At 38.9% G+C, this 22,806-nt stretch overlaps 1 protein-coding gene across 2 annotated transcripts in view; it reads right to left on the reverse strand.

Annotated features, from left to right (window-relative positions):
- The window catches only part of ctnna2 (catenin (cadherin-associated protein), alpha 2), a 334,263-nt gene that overhangs the window by 232,437 nt on the left and 79,020 nt on the right, over nt 1–22,806 (reverse strand). For both annotated transcript variants that reach the window (XM_040024188.1, XM_040024190.1), the window contains exon 7: nt 11,799–12,002. In XM_040024188.1, the coding sequence (XP_039880122.1) occupies nt 11,799–12,002 (204 nt within the window). The remainder of the gene's footprint in view (nt 1–11,798; nt 12,003–22,806) is intronic.

Consider the following 22,806-nt stretch of genomic DNA (forward strand, 5'->3'; position numbering starts at 1 on the left):
TATTTGAATAAAAGATTCCAAATTTTATTGTTTTGTCATTTAGCAACAGAGTGTTTGTAGCATCATAAAAATTAAATAGAAAACCAGAATCAAAACAAGAAAAGGCACTAATACTAAGCAGGAAAAAAGAATGAGAGAAACAAAATAATGTTCTTGTACTTTGTGTAGAAGCTTAAAACCGAACAGTCTTTGAAGATAAAGTAGCGTCATCAGACACATGGGTTTAAATTGTTAAAAATGAGGAAATCAAAAGGGAGACTTGGTGGTGTTATGACCAAATAAGGATTAATGAAATTAAAAGCAAACAGAGAGAAAGAAATATGGTGCAGTTCCCTATAGGGTTCACCATGAACAATGTTTTTCCAGCTCCTTTTGTGCTATAACTTTGTGAAAAACATACAGGAATTATATCGATTTACACTGCATGTACACTTTGTGTATGTTTACGGTGATAGTACTAGATCCGATGGTTTGCTATTAATTCACAGCCAATGCTGTGTTGAGTACATAGAGCAGCGTCTACAAAAACTAAGTGTAAGTTAACAAATATTCAAGCAACAAACCCCCAAAATCTGACCTAGTCCCCCAGCAGAGAATTCTGGTACACCATTAAGACTTAAAGTGTGCTGAGCTAAATTCACTCCCCTTGCATTTGTTGCAGCTGTATTTACAGCAAGCTGAAGATTTTAGAAAAAAAAGAGCACCTCAGAGAAGCAAAAGAACAAACTTTGCTGAAACATGTTTCATTATAATCACACTGTGTGATTTCATTAAGTAAGAAAACAAACTTTAAAAATGGTGACCCTGTGGTCGGGTCAGGATCCTTATGCCCTGAACGGGTTCAAATCCTGGCAGCCTCAGCCATTTGGTGCGTGTTATTCCCCTGGTCTCTTTGCCCCATTTCCTGTCTCTCTTCACACCAACTGTCAAATGAAGGCTTAACATGCAAAAGCACATATTTTTTTGTAAGGAAGTTTGTGGACTGATGGCTGAGTGTCGAGCTACTCAGCCATCAGTTGCCAACGCTGATGACCGAGCATCTAGCCAGACTGACACTTTTCATCTAAGACAAAATGGTCTGAGGTCGAAACTGCAGTATTACAAGGCCACAGGGTACAAAAACACACTAGAAACCATTTTGGGGGTTCAGCAGTGTTTTGTTTTTCTCTTTTCCAAACCTGTCTTATATATCACCAGTAGATAAAGTGTAGCAAAATACTGTTGGCACCATTTATCCATGAAAACAGACAGTTGCAGAAACAGGAAAGCATTAAAGTTTGTATTTGGCAGTGCCCTCTAAAACAGAAAAAAGACAGAAAAAAAACATTTATTTTTTTTGGACTTTCCAAAATGCACTTCTTTTTCTTTTTCTCTTAGCCCAGAGGCTCAGTGACCACACCTTCCCCAAACACCTTCGTGCGCTCATTGATCTGTAAATTGTCTTCCCTTTATTTTAATCGTTGTTCTAACACTATCACACTCTCATCTTCACTTTAAGACAGTGACAGGTAAAGGAAGGAAAGGATATTATCTGTGTGTATGTAATCGGTTACGCAATTGTTGACTGAGCATTCTACATGGCAACTCCCAGCGGAGCTGCATGAGCAAGACGGCCATCAGTCTCACGTTAATGATTGTCCTACCTCACATCTCCCGTTTAGTTTTATGTGCCACATCCAGCTAACTGTGACATTTGTGTGCTTGCTATCACACTCCCTAAATCCTTCTCTCTGCTGCTCACCGTTTTGTCGAGTTGCCCCCTGTTCACCTGCCATGGCTTCTAGCTATGGCTATATTCTGCCCAGGCTCCCTTGACCCAGGCTGGCAATGCATTACTCCCCAGATCAATTGATAGATTGGCCCTGTCTGAGCTGCCGTAACTAAATCAGCTGCTCCTGATGATTCAGCACCAGCAAGGGAGCCGGGCCTGCTGTCACCAATCACAGATCACCAGCAGCTGAGACAGGTATGGACATTCTCCTGTCACTTGAACCTAATTTATTGCCAGCTACCACATTGATTAACCTTGTGCTGTGGTTGAAGCTTCCAATAAAAATTTGTGTGTTGTGAGGCAGAGGCAATACGTGGGAGATTGTATGAAAAGGAGGAGGAAACATAAAGGCAACTGGATGTTTACATTACTTCAACAAACTTTGAACAAAAGGAAACACTACACCGCCAGGAGCAGGTGGGTGGCTTTTGTTCCATTAGGCAATTTGTTTCATCATGAAAATAAAGTCTTTGCGAACCAAGAAACTTTTGATGTACAAGTGCTCCTTATTTGTTTATATGTGTATATATACACACACACACAATAAAAAGTGTGGTCACCTACAAACCAAACTTATCCACAGACTTCTGACTTCACCTTAAAACTGAATCTGTTATATGTGAAGCTGCTTTAATGTGATGACTCACAGATCCTATGGTGTCCAAGTGCTGCCAGCTGCCACTAGAAGCTGTTTTTATTTATATATGTTTGACTCGACTTAGCGAACGTGTAAGGCAAATCGAACCTAAAGCTGCAGTTCAGGTTTGCATTCAGTTACCTGTTTCTTTTCCCCTCCCTGCCCTCTGCCATTTCCACTGACTGTCTTGTCATATTCAGGCACTTCCATCTGCCCTGTGGTAACCCTGAGCCTTCCTGCCTTTCCAGGTCACCTGATTTCCCACACCCACATGGATCGCCATTTTCCCTTGGCCTGCACCAACTGTTTCTCGTAGCTCTGTAACCTTGAATGCCATTTGTGGCCTCCTGCATCTTTTTGGACCCTGCCTGTTGCTGATCTCTACCTGCCATCTGACATGCCATCTGAAAAAAAAAGATTTTTCCATTCCAAGCAATGAATGTTACTGCCTTATGGTATAGGTTCATATAATCAGTCATGAAAAGTGGCCTGTTTTAATACGGCTCTGCAACAAATAACGCTTTTTCATTTACACTTAATTCCTAACACTTAATTATTTTACACGAGAAAAATAAGAACAATTTTATTTAGTAAATCACAACTCTGTAAATCTTACAAATCTTACAGTCTAACATAAATATAATAGTGTTTGATATTTATGGTCTATATAGGTTATATGTGGCAGATTCACATACCTGCCTCTGCCTTTTACAAATGCATTGATTACATTGATTAAAAACATTTCAACTGTTTGATCAGTGTTGCTCGGTCATGTGCTTAAATTCTGAGTCTAATGCCATGCATGAAAGACTACTGAATGGCTTCCCTAGAACAGGCTGTTGATGAGCTTTAAAGGGCCTCAGGTGATGATTTCTTACTCAAGGGAATGAAAGTTAATTCCTTAGAGAGAACTCTTTTGCTTTTTGTAATCAAATACATCAAAATCTAAATTTAATATAAGTCTTAGCAAAGCTTCACTTTTAATTTAATTCATTTGACAAATTTGCACCCTTTTAAGAGCCCCAATCTTTATTAAATAATGCACTTTATAAGCAGAGCTAAAGTAACATCGTCATCAATGTTCAGTCTTAGCTCAGCTGTTGATTTAACCTCATTGTGGATGCTGAGCAGAGAAGTGGAGGCATTTTGTTCTTTGTGTCTCTATGATTTACTCTGTGCTCTGTGCTAGGACAGCCAGGGGCTGTCAACAATCTCCCAGCTGTAGCCTCTAAAACACAACTCATGGGGCTAATGAACCAAGGCACAATTACTTTAGCAAAAAGCTGCTTTGCCTTAAGAGGGGGAGAGGGCATCTTGAGTGTTCATAAACACTCACTTGATTATAGTTTTTTCAAGTGTAAATAAAACAAGACAATCACTGTGGGTATAACAATACATTGTGAGAAACAAAAGCACTGATGATAATAATAATAATAATAATAATAATAATAATAGTTGTTGTTGTTGTTGTTGTTGTTGTTGTTATTATTATTATTATTATTATTATTATTATTATTATTATTATTACACACACACATATAGGCCCCTGCACGGTATGTACCACCAGCAGATATAATAAGAAGTGGCCGACATTCAGAAATCCTACCAGTGGCTGGACAAAGCTGGACTTAAAGACTGCATAGAGGCACTAATCAGAGCAGAACAGGAACAAGCTCTGAGTACAAGATCCATAGAGACTGGGGTCTATCACACCAGGCAAGATCCCAGGTTCCTGGTCACATCTGTGCCAAGTATGGCCTGGAAGTCCAGTGGTCAAAATGGGAGACGCCACCTAGGGTGGTCGAGAATGACCGAGCTAAGATCCTGTGGGACTTCCAGATACAGACGGACAAAATGGTGGTGGCTAACCAACCGGACATAGTGTTGGTAGAAAAGCAGAGGAAGACAGCGGTAGTGATAGACGTTGTGATACTGAATGACAGTAACATCAGGAAGTAGGAACACGAGAAGATTGAGAAGCACCAAGGGCTCAGAGACGAGCTGGAGAAGATGTGGAGGCTGAAGGTAACAGTGGTCCCAGTAGTAATCTGAGGACTTGGTGCAGGCCCAGGCTAGGCGAGTAGCTCTGCTCTCTGTCCAGAAGAGCGGAGTCCTAGGAACAGGTAAAATACTGTGCAGGACCCTCAAGCTCCCAGGCCTCTAGTAACACTACCAACACTATGACAACAATAACTACTTATTAACTAACAACCATTTACACGCTACTGTTAAATGGCATACCACAGTGTGTATATTATATATATATATGTAATAGTTTGATGCATGTATGATGCTTCTAGTAGCCCCTGATCATATTCACATGTGGAGGATTGAAGGTTTATTAAGCCTGCTTGTTGATCAGTGGCCACTTGTAAATTTAGGGTGTTTTTTGATCTGCACTGTTAAAATACTTATTTTACAGATTAAACTGTGCTGTGATTTCGGTACTTTTCTTTTTCATTTATGTCCATGTCAGCTGCCCTGTGGTCAGCTAAATGCTCTGCCGCTCACGGAGCACAGATACACAGTAGATGCAGAAGGCGATGACTTTGTCACTTAAGGGGCAATAGTGAGTTACTGTAGTGTCTAATCTTCCATCAGTCTAACATGAAAGGAAGATACAGTAGAGCTGTCTAGAGAGCGCGTTTATCTTTTATACAGCCTGTGATTTTGACCACTTGTCAATCATGTTGAAGAAGTCATTTAGTGGATGAAATAGAATATGTAACAACGGTGGAAACACTTGGAAGGGATAGACAGAGGAGCCAGGCAGCTAGGATTTGCTTTTTTTTAGTCTAGCAAAGACCACTGCAATCTTTGTCTGGCATCCAGAATCTGAACTAACCTGGTCCCTGCAATCCATCCACGCAGCTTCCAAACCTACCTGTGTAAAAAGAATTAAAGTTGACAGTTTTATGGCTAATAGATCTGTTTCTTACTGATTTATTTACTGTCTCATTCAATATGGAAACAACATTATGTTTAATTAACACATCATGCTTAAAGTGGTCTAAATATCTCATATACAGAGATATTAACAGAGACACACCGTTACTTCAATTTTCTTCAAACCTTACTACAAATTTTTTTAAGAAGTCAAAGGCAATAGTTAAACACAACTAAAAACACATAACAGTTTTGGCTTAGACATCAATTCAAGGACATTTTACCCAGGAAACACATACTGTACTGCAATTATCCTATTAAAACCACAGAGGAACTCTGATGTAATAACAACCATTATTAGATCCCCATTGTTTTTAGACAATGACCACGAATGCCACAACAAACATATTATATTAGCTGCACAGTAGGAAAGGCGATACTGTTGGGATCAATAGACACTTGCAGGCTGCTCATTGGTCACAAAGGGCACAATGATTCAAACACTGGCACCAGTCTGAGCAGGTAACACATGCATGAAAGTCACTCAATTGTCACTGACATGGCATTCTGATCTGTGAATACAACTACACTAAATAATAATGCAGATTTTTGGTTGTTTTTAGGTAAATATTCCTCACTTTCTTTAAGGAGACAACCTTGAGAACTGATTACAGCCTGGACTAGATTGTTAGAGTAGTGAATGGGATGTTCAGCCTCTCAGTCCTTTTTTGGAGAATCCCAGTACTTCACAGAGTCTTGTTCCCAGGAGCAGTACGATCGTTTACTTTAAATTACAACCTCATTTTTGAAATCCTGCAGCTTTTCATTCGAAAAGAAACTAATGCTTCACAAAACTAACTCTGAATAACTGAAAAGAAAGGGCAGAATATTGTTCCTTGTATCATATTAAGTACTAGCAGTATAACTAGGTAATGGTAACCCCTAAGCTGTCTTTTTTCACAGATGGTTATATGACTGTAGGCTATAATGACCGATGTTGACTCTAAGAGCCATTTTTAGTAGGTCACATGGGTATAATGCCATCATTTCTAACACAGCAATAACTCACAAGCAGTCTCGGCAAACTAGGGATTATCTAAAAAGTCATGCTGGCCTAGTAAATGTCCCAATTACAAATATATGGTCTCTATGATTTATGACAAAGACTGCCAAGTTCATTAGATCTTAATACCAATATTACACTGTCATTAGCTTCTTTTAAAAAGAATGAATGACAGCTTTTTAATTTCTTTCAGTTCTGCTCTTAATGTGACTGTTGAGTTGGTAGCAATAATGTGACCATACAGACGAAGAAACAGATTAAAGCCTGACACTGAAACGCAGAAAAAGTCTTGTGAGTGACAGTAAAATCCTTTGCATTCTGAAGAAAGACCTCTTTGCGACTGCAGAGCAAGTCACCAACAAAGATAGTATACTGCAATGCCATGGGTTAGTGACGTTCAACCATCATTGACTGGAAACGGGTTTGCAAATATTTCTAAAATATAATTTGGTTTGATTTCACATTCACTACTATATGTTAAGAAAAGCTACATCACTAGGGCTGCCACGATTACGTCGACTATCAAAATCGTCGACGACTGATTTAATAGTCAACGCGTCATTTGAAGCTTTGTAAGATCCCAAAAGACGCAGGAATAAGTAGTAGGATTTAAGAGTGTAATAACGGACTGAAACAGAAGATGGCAGCACTGCATGTACAAGGATGCCAGCTGCCGTTAAACGCCGAAGAAGAGGTAGCTCTGTCCCAGAATTCATAGTGCGGCCCAGCTCAGTTTCCAACAATGGCGGCAGCTAGTTAGTTTTAATATTACTCTTATTATTCTTTCTGGGTCACAAAATAAACGTTTAACATATTTTCAGGCGAGAATGTAACTGTGGAAACCTCAAATATTTGCTCAGTTTATCAAGACACCACATATTTTCAAAAGCGCTCCGACGTTTTCGGAGATGTCTGTTACCCACTAGCTCGATAGCTAGCCGGGGGCAAGGCTCACTGGAGCCCATGAGAGCACCGCACTCCCGGCAAATAGTTTTCAAACCCACCGCCGTCTTTCGCTACTCAGGTTAAAGATGATATATATATAAGTCACTTAGATAACTTAAAAATGTTATTGTTTGGCTTTTTTTCAGTATTTTATTTGTTCCTGAGTAAATCGGTTTGGCTGAGATTGAAGTTCTAGTTTTTACACAGCTGAATAAACATCAAGCAGACAACTGATTATCAGAAGTGTGAGATGCTCGAGAATATACTCCGGTGTCCCGTTATATTTTAGATAGCAAGGAGTTTATTAAACTTCACCGAAACAATCTGCAAATTCCAATAGAAATTTAATAAACTATCATCTTCATATCATCATCATATCAAGCTTTAAGCTAATGATAGTTATATAAGAGCAGATGCATGCTGGTGCAATAAGCTGTACGTCCAATGGATGCATGATCTGATTAGTCGACTAATCGCAAAAATAATCGGTGACTAGTCGACTATCAAAATAGGCGTTTGTGGCAGCCCTATACACCACCCATACAAGTTTTTCCACATTAATGCAAACCTTAAATTAAATGTGAGACTAATGCTCCTTTAATATAGTTGCTTAATTTAATCATTTATTTTAAAGTGAATGTGCTAGAGTGCAGATCAGGAATTAGCACAGTGTAAATGCAAAGTGGAGGGGGGAGAGAAAAAAAAAACAATGAATGTCTGAATGCAGCTCTGCAGACAGATTCAGGAATAACTCGACTGTGTAAAACACACTTGGATTTAACATGATAAAAAGAGATCTGACATTTAATAGATTTGACATTGAAAGTTTCAAAAATCTTATGGGCTGCCATTTAATGGCAAAGTCTTCCAAGAACTTATTCATGTGTGCAAGGTCAATGACAGAGTATCCAAGGGCACCTACTATTTCCCTTATGTAGACACAGCTCACATGGCTCACTGTGCACAAAAGGGTGGGCTGAAGAAGAATATAAATCGGATATGTGTGATGATTAATCATTGTCTTGGTCAGCCTCATAACCTTTAAACAGTTGTGCCAGTCACAGTGTTGCATGAGAAATGGCTCACTAAATGGAGAGAAAAATTCCAGATGAGCTTCTCCAAGGATGAAAATACTACTGTTAACCTCAGGGTTTAGAGCCACAGTGTGCAGACCAATGACTTACACACTCAGCACACAGTAAATATTCAGAGATTCATAACATAACCCTTAGTTTTAAGCTGTAAAGGCAAACATTTGTGAAAACCTTACTTTTTTGGCCTCACATTGTTGGATACATGACCATTATTATATGTTCAGTTAGTAACTCTGATGTAGGGCATATGCTTTCCAACCACCATACAATATGTCCCAAAATACAGTACTTTTGTACACCCAGCTTGTTTTCTTAATGCTGCAGTCACACTAGGGAAAACTATGACTGTGATCATGTGCAACGAACTTGCAGTCTCACAGTCTCAATGGTTCCTTGAAAGACAGCGACATGATGTGTGATCATTACATTTAGTCATCATTTTCAAAGTGACTTTGGTAAATCAAGAAGTATGAAATAAAATGGCAGTAAGACAGCGTCAGCCTGAAATTGAATGGGTTCAAGTTGCCTATTACATGCTATCTGTTTGTGATAGCATGAGTGATTAATTATGATACACCGCAAAATCTGTTGCCTTCCACAGATAGAAAAAAAGAATCACATTAAACAGGAATTAACATTCACTGCCTGTTTTCAGACTCCAGCCAGAACCTCAACAGCAACAAAAATCCTGAAACTCCTCCACAAATAGTGACATGCTTGCTGGAAGTTGCCAAATAACATTCACACTCACAGCCTTATTTCTGTATAGACATACAGTGGGGCAAAAAAGTATTTAGTCAGCCACCGATTGTGCAAGTTCCCCCACTTAAAATGATGACAGAGGTCAGTAATTTGCACCAGAGGTACACTTCAACTGTGAGAGACAGAATGTGAAAAAAAAATCCATGAATTCACATGGTAGGATTTGTAAAGAATTTATTCGTAAATTAGGGTGGAAAATAAGTATTTGGTCACCTCAAACAAGGAAAATCTCTGGCCTCACACCTGTAACGTCTTCTGAAGAAGCTTTCTGTCCCCCACCCGTTACCTGATGAATGGCACCTGTTTGAACTCATCATCTGTATAAAAGACACCTGTCCACAGCCTCCAAACAGTCAGACTCCAAACTCCGCCATGGCCAAGACCAAAGAGCTTTCGAAGGACACCAGGAAAAGTATTGTAGACCTGCACCAGACTGGGAAGAGTGAATCTACAACAGGCAAGCAGCTTGGTGTGAAAAAATCAACTGTGGGAGCAATCATCAGAAAATGGAAGACATACAAGACCACTGATAATCTCCCTCGATCTGGGGCTCCACGCAAGATCTCATCCCGTGGGGTCAAAATGATCATGAGAACGGTGAGCAAAGATCCCAGAACCACACGGGGGGACCTGGTGAATGACCTGCAGAGAGCTGGGACCAAAGTAACAAAGGTCACCATCAGTAACACACTACAACGGCAGGGAATCAAATCCCGCAGTGCCAGACGTGTTCCGCTGCTGAAGCCAGTGCATGTCCAGGCCCGTCTGAAGTTTGCCAGAGAGCACATGGATGATACAGCAGAGGATTGGGAGAATGTCATGTGGTCAGATGAAACCAAAGTAGAACTTTTTGGTATAAACTCAACTCGTCGTGTTTGGAGGAAGAAGAATACTGAGTTGCATCCCAAGAAGACCATACCTACTGTGAAGCATGGGGGTGGAAACATCATGCTATGGGGCTGTTTTTCTGCCAAGGGGACAGGACGACTGATCCGTGTTAAGGACAGAATGAATGGGGCCATGTATCGTGAAATTTTGAGCCAAAACCTCCTTCCATCAGTAAGAACTTTGAAGATGAAACGAGTCCGTGTTGCTCGGCGACAGCCCCAAAACATCACTGCTCTCGAGAAGATCTGCATGGAGGAATGGGCCAAAATACCAGCTACTGTGTGTGCAAACCTGGTAAAGACCTATAGTAAACGTTTGACCTCTGTTATTGCCAACAAAGGTTATGTTACAAAGTATTGAGTTGTATTTTTGTTATTGACCAAATACTTATTTTCCACCCTAATTTACGAATAAATTCTTTACAAATCCTACCATGTGGATTCATGGATTTTTTTTTCACATTCTGTCTCTCACAGTTGAAGTGTACCTCTGGTGCAAATTACTGACCTCTGTCATCATTTTAAGTGGGGGAACTTGCACAATCGGTGGCTGACTAAATACTTTTTTGCCCCACTGTATATAGAATACAACTATCTGACAATCAGTTGAGTCCCCTACAGCAAAGAGACCCATCACAGCTGAGTTGCTCTCGTTGGTGTAGACTGCCACAGAGTGATTGCTTTTTTATATGTATATAAATGAGAACGCAATCATTAACAAACCTTTGCGAGTCTTTTCTTAGTTGTCGCTCTTTCAGGGTATTGAATGCTCAACCTTTGGGCGACATGATTGCTGGTTCAACAGGTTGCAATCGGTCACCAAATGTGAAAACTTCAATGTAATCACCTGGCAACCACCGATTTATTCCAATTGTAAGGAGGTCGCAGTCCTATTTTTACTCTAGGGTGACTGAGCCATGATTTTCATTACTTTTAACTATATTTAGGTACAAATCCTCAAAGCAATGATAGTTTCATCACTCGTAAACATGGAGTTGTGCATTTCTGTCATTTAGTCACTTTCCATTACCTGATGGAAATGCAAAGTTATCAAAAGAGTGATATGTGCTGAAAATAGACCTGATCCTCAAGTCATCTATTCTCAGCACGTCAAAGAGCAGACTTTCACCCACACCTCGCCTCGCATAGTCTCATCTCCTCTCACCTTTGAGTCTACTTGCAATGCTCTGGGAATGAAAGCACCAAAGGCATGAGGGATGGGCAAAGAGCAATTGAAGGTAAGAATATTGCCAACACACTGTTAACGTAGCTTGCAGCAGTCTTTGGACTGCCCTGAAATATAGAGATATACAGGCTGTTGCCTTCATTTACCATCAAGGCACTTCAATTTTATTTTTATAGCCCAAAGGGGGCTTTGGGCTATATAAGGTGTACAGCTATAAGGGGGCTTTACAAGGTGTACACCTTGCAGGACCTCTATCCCTAGGACCTCAAATCAAACAAGGAAAAAGTCTATTAAACCTCTTCAAACAGAGAAAAATGGAATAGCAACAAAGAATACATCCCTCCTTCAGGACAGAGAGATTTATGCAAGAAATATCTCCAGAAATAGAGAGAAGTGTTTACTTCTAAATAAAATGTCAGCTTTACCAAGAAAAGCCAAAGATTAATAACAAGGCCTGTTTTTATTAGCACGGAGGTTTTCACTGATGTATGTGAAACAGGTGCGCACACACTAATGAACGCAGTTGCAATTCAGTTGTGAAAATAAAGCAATAAGAGAAAAACTCACATTGTTCATGTACTCGCTCAACAAGTCTTGAAGGGCCTGTCGAACGGCGTTGCATTCAGCCACGATCCGTTCACGACGGTCATCGCGTGTGCATGAAGAGTCAGCCATTAATGCAGCGCCACTGATGATGCTCTCTAAGCGCTCCTCCAGAGACGGACGGAAACGAGCCTCACTGAATGTCAGAGGGTCCAGGATGATCTTGTTCTGTAGGTCAGAAATGTAGAAGGTCAGGACAGTAATCCAGGCAAAACGGATAAATGACTCACCACTAGATGACCGGTTCCAGAAACTGTACCCAATGACAAATGGCAGTTCAGCTTTTAATCACAGACTAGTGTCTTTGACACAGTCCCTGGGGCACAAGATCGGGATGGAGTAAGTTGAAAAGAAGAAGACAAAGAGCAGCACACTGACCAGCCACTGTCCTGATTAAATCGTGTTTATCTAAATACAAAGGAAATATTTTACCTCAAGCACAGCATCAAATTTCATGAAAGTTTACAACAAATTTAGGCCTTTGTTCATAAAAGGTTTTTCAAATATTGAGAGCACAAATAAAATGAAGCTGCATTTCTCTCATGAAAGGGAAGTATCCCCTCAAAAAGCCTCAAATTCTGGATGGGCTGCCATCATTCCAGCAACAATCAGCCACCATGACTAAGTCAGGCAAAACCAAGAATGCATAAAGAATATCTAACACAGGGTAGCTCGAGTTCATAAATTTAAAACAATACCCCACCCACATTTCTCTGAGCATAAGACTTGCTGAGGCTACCGAGGAGGTAACGAGGAGAAAGAAAAATTAGTGACCTGAACGTCAAAACCTTAGCATTTCAAAATCTTAGACTTTATCCTCGCTTTTATTATGATCACTACAGAAATAGAGCCCAGCTTTACAGTGCTGGCTACAATGTGAATAATGGAGCAATAAAGTCATTTATTTTAGTGATGCCTTATCTTGTATTGTTTAAGTATTGTTTAGTCTTTTGATCCTAAGGTGCTTTGGGTCTGCATAAAACTCAGAGTTGCTTTTATTCATCATCTAAGCTTTAAATAGCTCTGATGTAATTAAATGTGACTCTGTGGTATAGATGACCAGTGTTGGGTTACAGCAAAGAGCAAAGATGCACTTTTCAGTCACTCCAAACCAGTCTGACACTGGGATAGAGTGACATGTCAAGTGGAAAACTGATAGGGAATGCTGAGTTACGGACGAGCTTCCTGTATTTCATTGATATCTGGATGGTTCTATTCTTAGTTTCTCTCTGCTTCTTTACTTTTTGTTTAGTTTTTGAGGTGTTGTTTACAAAGCTAACTGCATCAGCGTTTTGTGATATCCCGATCTATCTGGATTGGAAGCATAGTCAAATTCTTTTTTAAATGCCATCTGACTCTGAGTGAAACATAAACAAAAACACTTGAATCTAAGTCTCATTTCTCGAGGGGAGATGTGTTCATTTATTTGGAAAAAATAAACCATGTATGGCACACAGAACTATTTGTCTGACAATGTCACCATTATATCTTTGAAAATTTCACTATTATCAAAGGTTGCTGCTACATCTGGTACTTCAGATTAAGTTAATCAACTTTATACAGGAAAAACACTCCATATTCCTTCATCTCACTTGTGCAGTGGTTATTATGCTGACATTCATATCATATATTAGAGCTGTAAAATGAGAGGCAAGAAATGCAACAAAGCCCTATACAGTGAAGGTCTCAACATGAAAAGATGCAAAGAAGAAAATAACATGAATGGAAATTGAGAACATTCCCCGAGGACTCCAGTGAATTGTTATTCCACACATGGTGTCAGGTTGCAATTATCACTGGGAGTTGGGAATAGGCAGAGCAGAAATAGCAACAAATGCTGGGCTGACAAAGGCTGGGAGGATTTCAAGGTAATTGGCAATGGCTAAAGTCATCTTCCAGAAACTCACAAATGTGACTGATAGTCCCTAGTCCCTTAGTGAGTTTCAGTGTTACACTTTTCTTCCCCCCTTTTACCTAATAATCACTTACTCTGTTGTACTGCTTTGCTTCAAAGCCCAAAACCATCGTGTAAGTGAAAAATCTTTAGACAAGTGCGCACAATTATAAATAAATATTAATTTAAAAGTATTAGAACACAATCAAAAACTGCAAACTTAAAATCATCCAGATACAGTATTTGTTTCATCAGGAAATTCAAAAAGCTACCAGAACACAGAGGAGATTTGGTGTCTTTCTGGTACTGCATTCAGGATCAGAGTGATATGTCAAAATCTTTAAAAGTTTCACACTTCCTTGAAGAAGAATCTTGGCATCATGCTTGGTAAAATGTTTCCTTTAATTCCTCTTATGATGTAGTTATGTTAAACTCCTATAACACTGCTAACAAGTGTTGGCTCCTAATGCCTTCTGGTTTCTAAAAGGTCTGGAAAGATATAGAGGATAATACAGCAGCATTTTTATACAGAGCAGTCAGAGAGTCCTTACTGCAAGTTTTATAAAAGAAGAGTTCTTTTTTTCTTTAGCTAATTATACACCAGTCTCTTAAAGTCTGTAATTCTATGTGAATGTACCATTGCATTTGACAGTACATCAAGACCGGAGGGAACCTTATATTTGCCTCACTGACAGCGAGGCTATCGGTTTGACCCCACTTTAGGGCATGAACCAGAGACAGGGCACATGCCACATCAGCCTTTGTCAAGTGTGCCTTCCAGAACTTTCCAGTATTTGATGGCAACTGCTTTTTCTGAGATAGAAGTTCAACAAAGTCCTGAAGATACCACTGAAATGCCTCTAGATGCCACATTATAGTTCAAGGGTTGTGTAGTTGATTATTATGGTGTTTGACAAAGCTCTACCCACAGTGGCCCATGAGGGACATTAGTCATAACCCACTCTGTGATCGATTACCCTAATGAAGTGTGTCTGACTCAGAAAAAGTTCCTTATATTGTCCCACAGTGGATGCCAACTAAAACAGCTTGATAAAGACTGTGATATGTATCAGTCGCTGGCACACTTACAGTAACACTACAAATTGTCAGCTACTACAAAAATTAGTACATGAATGTGAAGGAATTTCCATATTATACCCATACAGCAATACTTTTTCACCGTCCCCATCTGTTTAAGAAAGTCTACATTCCAATATGGAAACTCTTGATTTCTTGGCTAGTTCAATAGGTATCCAATAACATTTCGTCAGTCGTGTAGCTTCTGCAAGATGTAGTCCAACAGACTTGTGACACCTTCATTTGAAAGACAGTTGCACAATGTTCATACACTTTTTGTCAAATTCCTTATGTTTACACTTCAGGTTCACGTACATGCGTGGCATGTTAAGTGGAAATACTTTAGGTTTCCATTAGAAAGGCCAAGAGACCACTGTAACATCTGGTCACTAAATGGTAAATGGCCTGTATTTGTATAGCACTTTACTAGTCCCTAAGGATCCCAAAGCACTAGGGAAACAGGTGTATTCCCTGCCCACCTTGCAAGTGTTTGTTAGCTGTCTCTGGGTAAAATCTGGAAAACCCTCCTCGTGAATGCTTTGGTTATTAGCATATTGTCACAATTGCCTATAATTTGCATGGAAGACACCAACATATATACAAAGAATCAGTGCTAAGGAAACTTGAGAAAATCTGACACAAACCAGAAAGGGGAATGTTTGCAATCAAAGTAAAAGCTGTTCCTTAAATCTGAAACTAATTTAATTCAAAAGGCAGCGCTTTTACTTTGAAGGTGAATGGTTGCAATTTTGAGTTTGCATTAAACTCTTCACAGTTTCACTACCAGTTAGTGAATAGCCAGGGAGTGTTTGCAGACTTCTGATATCTGCTAGCAATAAAAGCAATTATGTCAGCAAGTGTCATCCCTATGTGTTATCTTGAATGATCTCCAAGTCTGAGTGACTGGAGCAACTTCCAACAACAACTTATAACCTATCAGGGAATACTCTTTTTCTTTTTTTTTTTCCTAGGCGAGGGACTGGTGGTTACCAGGAGGTCGCCAACCAGCCTCACTGCCTGTGGCCTTACATACATATTACATTGTTTGATTGCCATCTTGGTTAAGTACCAGAAATATGATTTCATGTTGTCACTGGAAGTTAGCTAGCAAATTTAGTAATATATGCAGTCCACAACAAAATCATTACACCATTACTGAATATGAGGGTTGAGTCGCAGCTGCACAAACAGCTAAATAATAATGGTTAATATACCATAATGATTTTTTATTGTTTCTGTAATGGTTAATCTACCACTATGTGCAGTCTTTAATCAAAATGATATGTTTAATGCTTAAATATAATTACGTTGTTATCCATGAATATTCAGATTTACAGTTTTATGAAAAAAAGCAGAAAAATATGGTAACGTAGGTTATTAGTTTTTGATTAAGGCGATAAATTACAGTTATTCACTTACACTACTGAATAGAAAAATTGTTTTAGTGGTTGAATTTTATGCTTGATTATCTCCTGCCTTCTGAAAAAATTCCAATGTACCGGCTTAAATTAGGATATAAAAATATGTGAATTCAGTATTTTATTAGCCCAATAACTAAGAATATAAGTTCTAGATTTGACCAGGTTCTTCACAGATTTTTGAGGTATTTGTATTTTCTTGTTTTTATGACAGGTAAATGGTAAACGGCCTATATTTGTATTGCGCTTTACTAGTCCCTAAGGACCCCAAAGCGCTTTACACATCCAGTCATCCACCCATTCACACACACATTCACACAGTGGTGATGGTAAGCTACATTGTAGCCACAGCCACCCTGGGGCGCACTGACTGAGGTAGTCTAATAATTTTTTAAGCACTGTATATGTGTTAGATTACAGATTTCACAGTTTATAAATACTCATGCTTGCTTTGCCAGCAAGCACACAATCAAAGCTAAACGTTTATTGCTTTAGTTATATTGTCAGAAAATATTAAACACGTTTTGTTCAGTTTAAGACAACACTTCTGTACCTGTTCAAATTTAAGTACACAGTGTATTTAGAAAAGAAAGAAGGCACAGAAGCACACTAATTAGCTCACAGCCTATGACCGTGCAAACAGACAGTTCTGACATGAGTAAAGAGGCAAATAAAAGTTGAACCCTGATCATGTGTATTTGGCTGAATATTATTTCAACATGATTTGATATTCTTTAGTAAGCTAAACTTTATAGTGCTGAATCTTTTAAAAAAGAAAAGAAAATAGACCTTAGTAGAGTTAAAATGTCTAACAAGATGCATCTGCTGTACTGTTGTGCAAAGAGACGATGGAAAAACATCTGAGGAAAAGTATGCATATAGCTTGAAGATACGAGAGAGAAGAAAAATGCAAATCCAAGTTAAAGCATTTCATCGCAGTTGATAGAGGAACGGCTACAGAGTTGTATAACCGAGAGGATTAACATTTTTTGTTTTAGCAGTCAATCTGGACAAAGTCATTTTTTGATTAAAATGTGAAAAGCATTAATCAAATAACGACAAGATAAAACCGCAGCTTTGGTATTTTATAGAAGATTGATTCCAGATTTGAAAGCTCAACTACCTGAAAGTCACTTATTTAAATTCAACCAGTATTTTCTCATCAAACAACTCACTTTTATAAAACTGCCTTTTAACCTCATAATGTGAAAAATAAATTCTTATGCATAATTATCATGCAGGTAATCAGATCAAAACACAGTAAAAAAAGAATAATTTGGAACATGCATCCGTGTGTAATTATGTTCAATCAAAAATTATCAGTTCTAACTGAAATTTAATCAAACACTGCGGCGCACAACTGCAGCCAACTGAATCACCAAATAGTGCTCATTCTGTTGGAGGCAACTCTTTCATTATAACTAAAATCACAAGTTGTGGGTACTTTTTTGTCTTGTAAAGTATTATTAAAACATTTTGAAAAGCTAAATACATATTTACAGAGCCACAGAGTAGCTGTATTGGTTCCCCGTATTAACGTGGTACACAGAAACATACAGTATATTCAACTATTTTTCATGAAATTGTCATAGCGTGAGTATTTTAACCATTTTGCTATGATATGGCCACTTAAGTACAAATTACTTGAAGCGTTATTGGACTTAGCAATTAGTAAACCTCTGATTTTTGTTTCTTTTTTAAAAAGATTCATTCATATCACATAGTGCATACTAAAAATATTTCACTTTTTGAGAGGATGCATCTCCCCATGATCCTTGGGTATAATATGTTGTTAAGCTGAGTGGAATTTTTCCTTTTCGGTGCAATCACACTTTGCTTTGGATCATAACGTAGCCTAATTTACTCTAAAGGGGAAATATGCAACTTAATAGACCTTAAAAATAAAATATTAAAGCATCTTTTAATAACCAAGGTATGACAATCAAAGTAAAAACAGTGTAGTGACAAAGAAAAACCATTTAAAATGCTGTTAAAGGAACAGTGTTTGTATGAACCATTAAGCTTGCTTTGTCCATTCTGGTTAGATTTTCACAATGAAACCTGTATGGAGCACATGCACATGTTTGTTAAAGCTTGGACAAGACTGGAATTACTGTAAACACTGCTCAAAACTACAACAAAAACTAGTGCAAAATGGTAGAAATTCAGAATATTCAGACAACAATCTGAATCTATTCTCCATTTGTCTTGAATACATGAATATTCTGAGCCATGATGTTTACTTGGAAATACAATGAAAGAAGGCAAAAATGATTCAGGGAAAGAAGAAGTAAAAGCACTAAAGATGCAAAACTATTTTCCACAGGAAATTTACTACTTTCCCACACACATTTAGACGCAAGCTATTTCTCAGTGGTCAAGACATCTTGATTAATGATTGTACGCGCATCCCGCTGGTTTAATTGTGTCAAGTAAGTTTGAATATTACCAGCTACACCTGAGGGGGAATATCAAGGTTCTGCATATAATCAACTTGATTAGGGAAAAGAAATAACAACTTTCAGTATGATCAACATTTTTACATAATATTAACAAATTTATTTCTCTGTGGGCAATCCGCCCTTAAAATATGCCTGAAACTCATATTCAAATGCATGTTTTCTGAATGTTTATATCATTCAAGCTGTCAACTTTCCATCTTCGGTAACTCTACGCCTGACTCATTGCAAGTGTAATTTGTTCCCCCGGGTTTGCACTACTTGATATCTCATTGGTTTTCTGTTTGCTGCCTTCACAGATTCGCAGAAAAAAGTGATGCCTCAATTCACCGCAGTTCCAGTCTGCTATTCCTGGCTCACACATATCTGCCATGGCATGTCTGGAGACAGAAGTACAAAAGTAACTCCATCCATTGTTAGCGTCAAGGTAACGTTACTATGACAACCTCCGAAACACCGCATCATAAAACGGTATGACTAAAGCTTTTTTCTATTCTTTTTTCAGGCACATTCAAGTATCGACTGAAGGTCTTTGGACAAATGAAAACCCATATGAGTCGCTTAACAGGTCCAAAAATAAAAATAAAATAAAAAATACAAACACTAAAGCGTTGTCCTCTATTATGATCTTCGGCTGTGGCGCTCCTGATTCTCGGGCTCTGGGTACAGCATGTATTCAAAACTCAGTTAAATTATAAGTGTGTGTCTGAATGTTTATTAATGTAGCAGATGCACACAGACAGAGTCATAAATCATACAGTAAGGTAACATAAGAAAGCCAACGAGGATGCTCCCCTGGCTGGGCGATGGTAGCTGGAGCAGTGCCAAGGCTCTCTTGAAGTGGCCTGTGATTGTGGAACTACAGTAAGCTGTGGGGGGAAGCTGACAGTTTCTAATACTTCAATTTATCTGTGATGCTCGGGAATATTGAACGGTTCTCCTTTGACCTTGTGATCTAAAAAACTTTAGAAAAAAAACCTAATTTGTACATCATACTTTTTCTGCCAGAGGAGGGTCATTCGTCTCAAAAAATACATATTTTTTAATTTAATTAACCATTACCTTTTAAGTGTCTTTGCTTTTTAAAAAAGCAACATTCCCCTCTGATTCCAAAACATCTAAGTGCTCTTAAGGCACTTTTTTCCCATGAGATCCCATGGAGTTAAAGTCATTAAGGCCAGTGAGCAAACGACATGTCAAATGAAGCTTTTAGAGGAAGCTCAAGCAGTCAGACAATTATCGTTCTAATTTCCTAATCACCCCAGGTCTCTGCCTCTCAGTTATTATCCAAAGAACTCACTAGGTTATGTTAATAAGGCTGTCTGTCAAACAGTGATCATCCTGGCCGAAGGGTATTTAACTACCTAACCTGTTGCATCTCTTTGCTGTCACTTAAATGCATGCCCACCGCACAGCCACATGTGTCAAAAACCAAACTGTAGCGCCCCAGAGTTATGTCTGGAACAGCTTAAATTCACAAGGCTGCACTTAGACAAACAGATTTCATCCACAGGTTGCATATTAACACATATTGAGTTAATACTCTTACTGTGAACTAACTTACTACCTGTTTCATTTGTAGTGTTACCTTATAATCTTATAATCTATGACGACCTTATAATCCTTTCTACTTTTACTTTTTCTTCTTCTTCTTTTTTTAAATCACTGTCATACTTCCAAGTTGCCAAACAAGCAAGAGCAGGTCTGACAAATGGTTATTTGACAGAAGTGAGTGGTTATTTAAAAGAGGACGAATCCCAGGGGGTCATCAGCAAAGGCACACCTGCCATCTTCCCCTCTAATCTCACTTGATGTGTTTAGGAGATATGTGGAATCAATGTTTCTGGAAGTCATTTTTGTCCCCATTATGGTGGAAGTCCAGTAAATAAGGACATAATTCGATCTTGGTAGGTTACAGACAACCATTTTTGTTCCAAAGATATAAAAAGAAAGATTGTTTTTTTTTTAAAAAGAAAGAAAGAAATGGAACTGCTCTCAAAACTGATATTAATATGTGGAAACAGTTCTTGCATGATTAATGATGGTGTGATTTCTTTTCCTGCAAAGTTAAAAGCTAATTGGATAATCCATAAACTCTGAATTACTTAAAATTACCTTTTAACTAATTCAGCATGCAAAGGGGTGTCTTCGATTTGCTGATCCTGGCTAGCAGGAGAAATTCACTGCACTTTATTATCATAAAAGGAAACCATTCATTTTAATTGATTAATGGCTTTGTATGCATTTACACACACTGTATATTTAACTTTATTACTTTTTATCTTACAGCGCAAATTTATTTATTTCCAAAAAAACATTCGTATGAGCTTTTTGTTGAACATATACGTGTTAGTAGTTATATCATATGCTGTCATATGTTCAACCCCCCCTTCCCTTCAGAACTGCTTTAATTATTTATGGCACAGATTCAGCATGGTGCTGGAAACATTCCTCAGATATTTTGGTCCATATTTAGCTGCTGCACGTCCACGATGTGAATCTCCTGTACCACCAAATCACAAAGGTGCTCTACAAGATTGAGATTTGTTGACTGTGAGAGCCTTTTGAGTACAGTGAAGCTCGTTTCAGATTATGTAAGCTTTGTGACATGTCAAATATCCTGCTGGGAGCAGATATTCAATTCAATTCAATTTTATTTATATAGCGCCAAATCACAACAACAGTCGCCTCAAGGTGCTTTATATTGTACAGTGCACTTCAGACCTGTCAGTGAGTACAATGGTCATAAACAGACGGAAATGGTCAGCAAAAATACTTCCTGTGCTTCAGTGCATAGTTGGCACTAAAGGGCCAAAAGTGTTCCTGGACATTATCGCCAACACCATCACACCACCAGCAGCCTGACCTGTTTATTCAATGAAGGATGAATTCATGTGGTTTACACCAAATTCTGACACTACAATCTGAATGCCGTAGCAGAAATCGAGGCCATGAAATAGTCAGATCAGCCCGTTTGGTACCAACAACCATGCAACGTTCAAAGTCTCTTAAATCACCTTACGTCTCCATTCCATGCTCAGTTTGAATGTCAGCAGGTCATCTTGACCATGTCTACTAAATGCATTACCAGAGCAGGTATATAACAGAAGCCTCGCAGAAAAAAACATGATAACGGCTATTCAGTTGACATTGATACCAGTCTTCAGGTTTCACGTCCCTTAGAGAGTCTCGTTGTTGAAAGTAGTGATTATGTCTGCTTTCTAACAAAAGCAAACAAAACAAATACCAATGAAGTACAGGGACAACAACTGCACATCAATCAGCCTGCTGCGATTCGCAGAGGCTACAATAGTGCTTGAGGAACAGAGACGATTAACTGACCTCTAGCCCAGTCTTAGCGAGTCTGTGTTACCCATAATATCTTGTTACAGAGATCTCCTCGTCCATCTCAGGAGCAATTTCTAAATACCTGTGACAGTGGCCTTCACAGTTTCGCCGTGGCCAAGATGATAGTAAGGGAAAGCGCAGACAGTGCCATGACCGGCAGCCAGGCCTTTCTGTTCACTGAAAGAACAGTGGGAATAGAAAATAACAATGTAGCACTGCATTTTCTGTTATCTCATCATCAGGTGTGGCAAACCTTTTCTTCAGGGGTTCATACCCACCTGTGAAAGCACACCTGAGTGCTCTTCACACATTAACTGTTAACAGTATAACTGTTATGTATAAAGTTGCCTGTTTCCACAGCTATCGTTTCATATACAAGACCTTTATGTTACACACATGGGGTCTGCGTGTTATTTGGATGACATTACCCCCTCAGCCAGGGGGCTTCTGTATGCTGGTATTAACTCTAGCCTCTGACTGTCTGCTCCATAATGAGGGGAGCATTGAAGGAGATTGCATGATCGTGGGTGTAGGAGGACATGGGGTATAATGTTCCCAACCACTAACTGTGCACAGCACATGAGACAAACAGAGTTCTAGTGCACTGATGATGCACACATACGGTACAGGCACTATAGAACACTTGGAATGCAGAGATGGTGGATGACGAGACACCTGTTTCGTGGCTTTGGCCGTGAGACCCTGTGGAGCTGTTGCAGCTGCGAACAGTAATAAGAAAGGTATTGGTACATGTCAGGAAAACTCAAGCAGATCCA

This window comes from Simochromis diagramma, unplaced genomic scaffold, assembly GCF_900408965.1.
Source record: "Simochromis diagramma unplaced genomic scaffold, fSimDia1.1 OVJJ01000302.1, whole genome shotgun sequence".
NCBI classification, from domain to species: Eukaryota; Metazoa; Chordata; class Actinopteri; order Cichliformes; family Cichlidae; genus Simochromis; species Simochromis diagramma.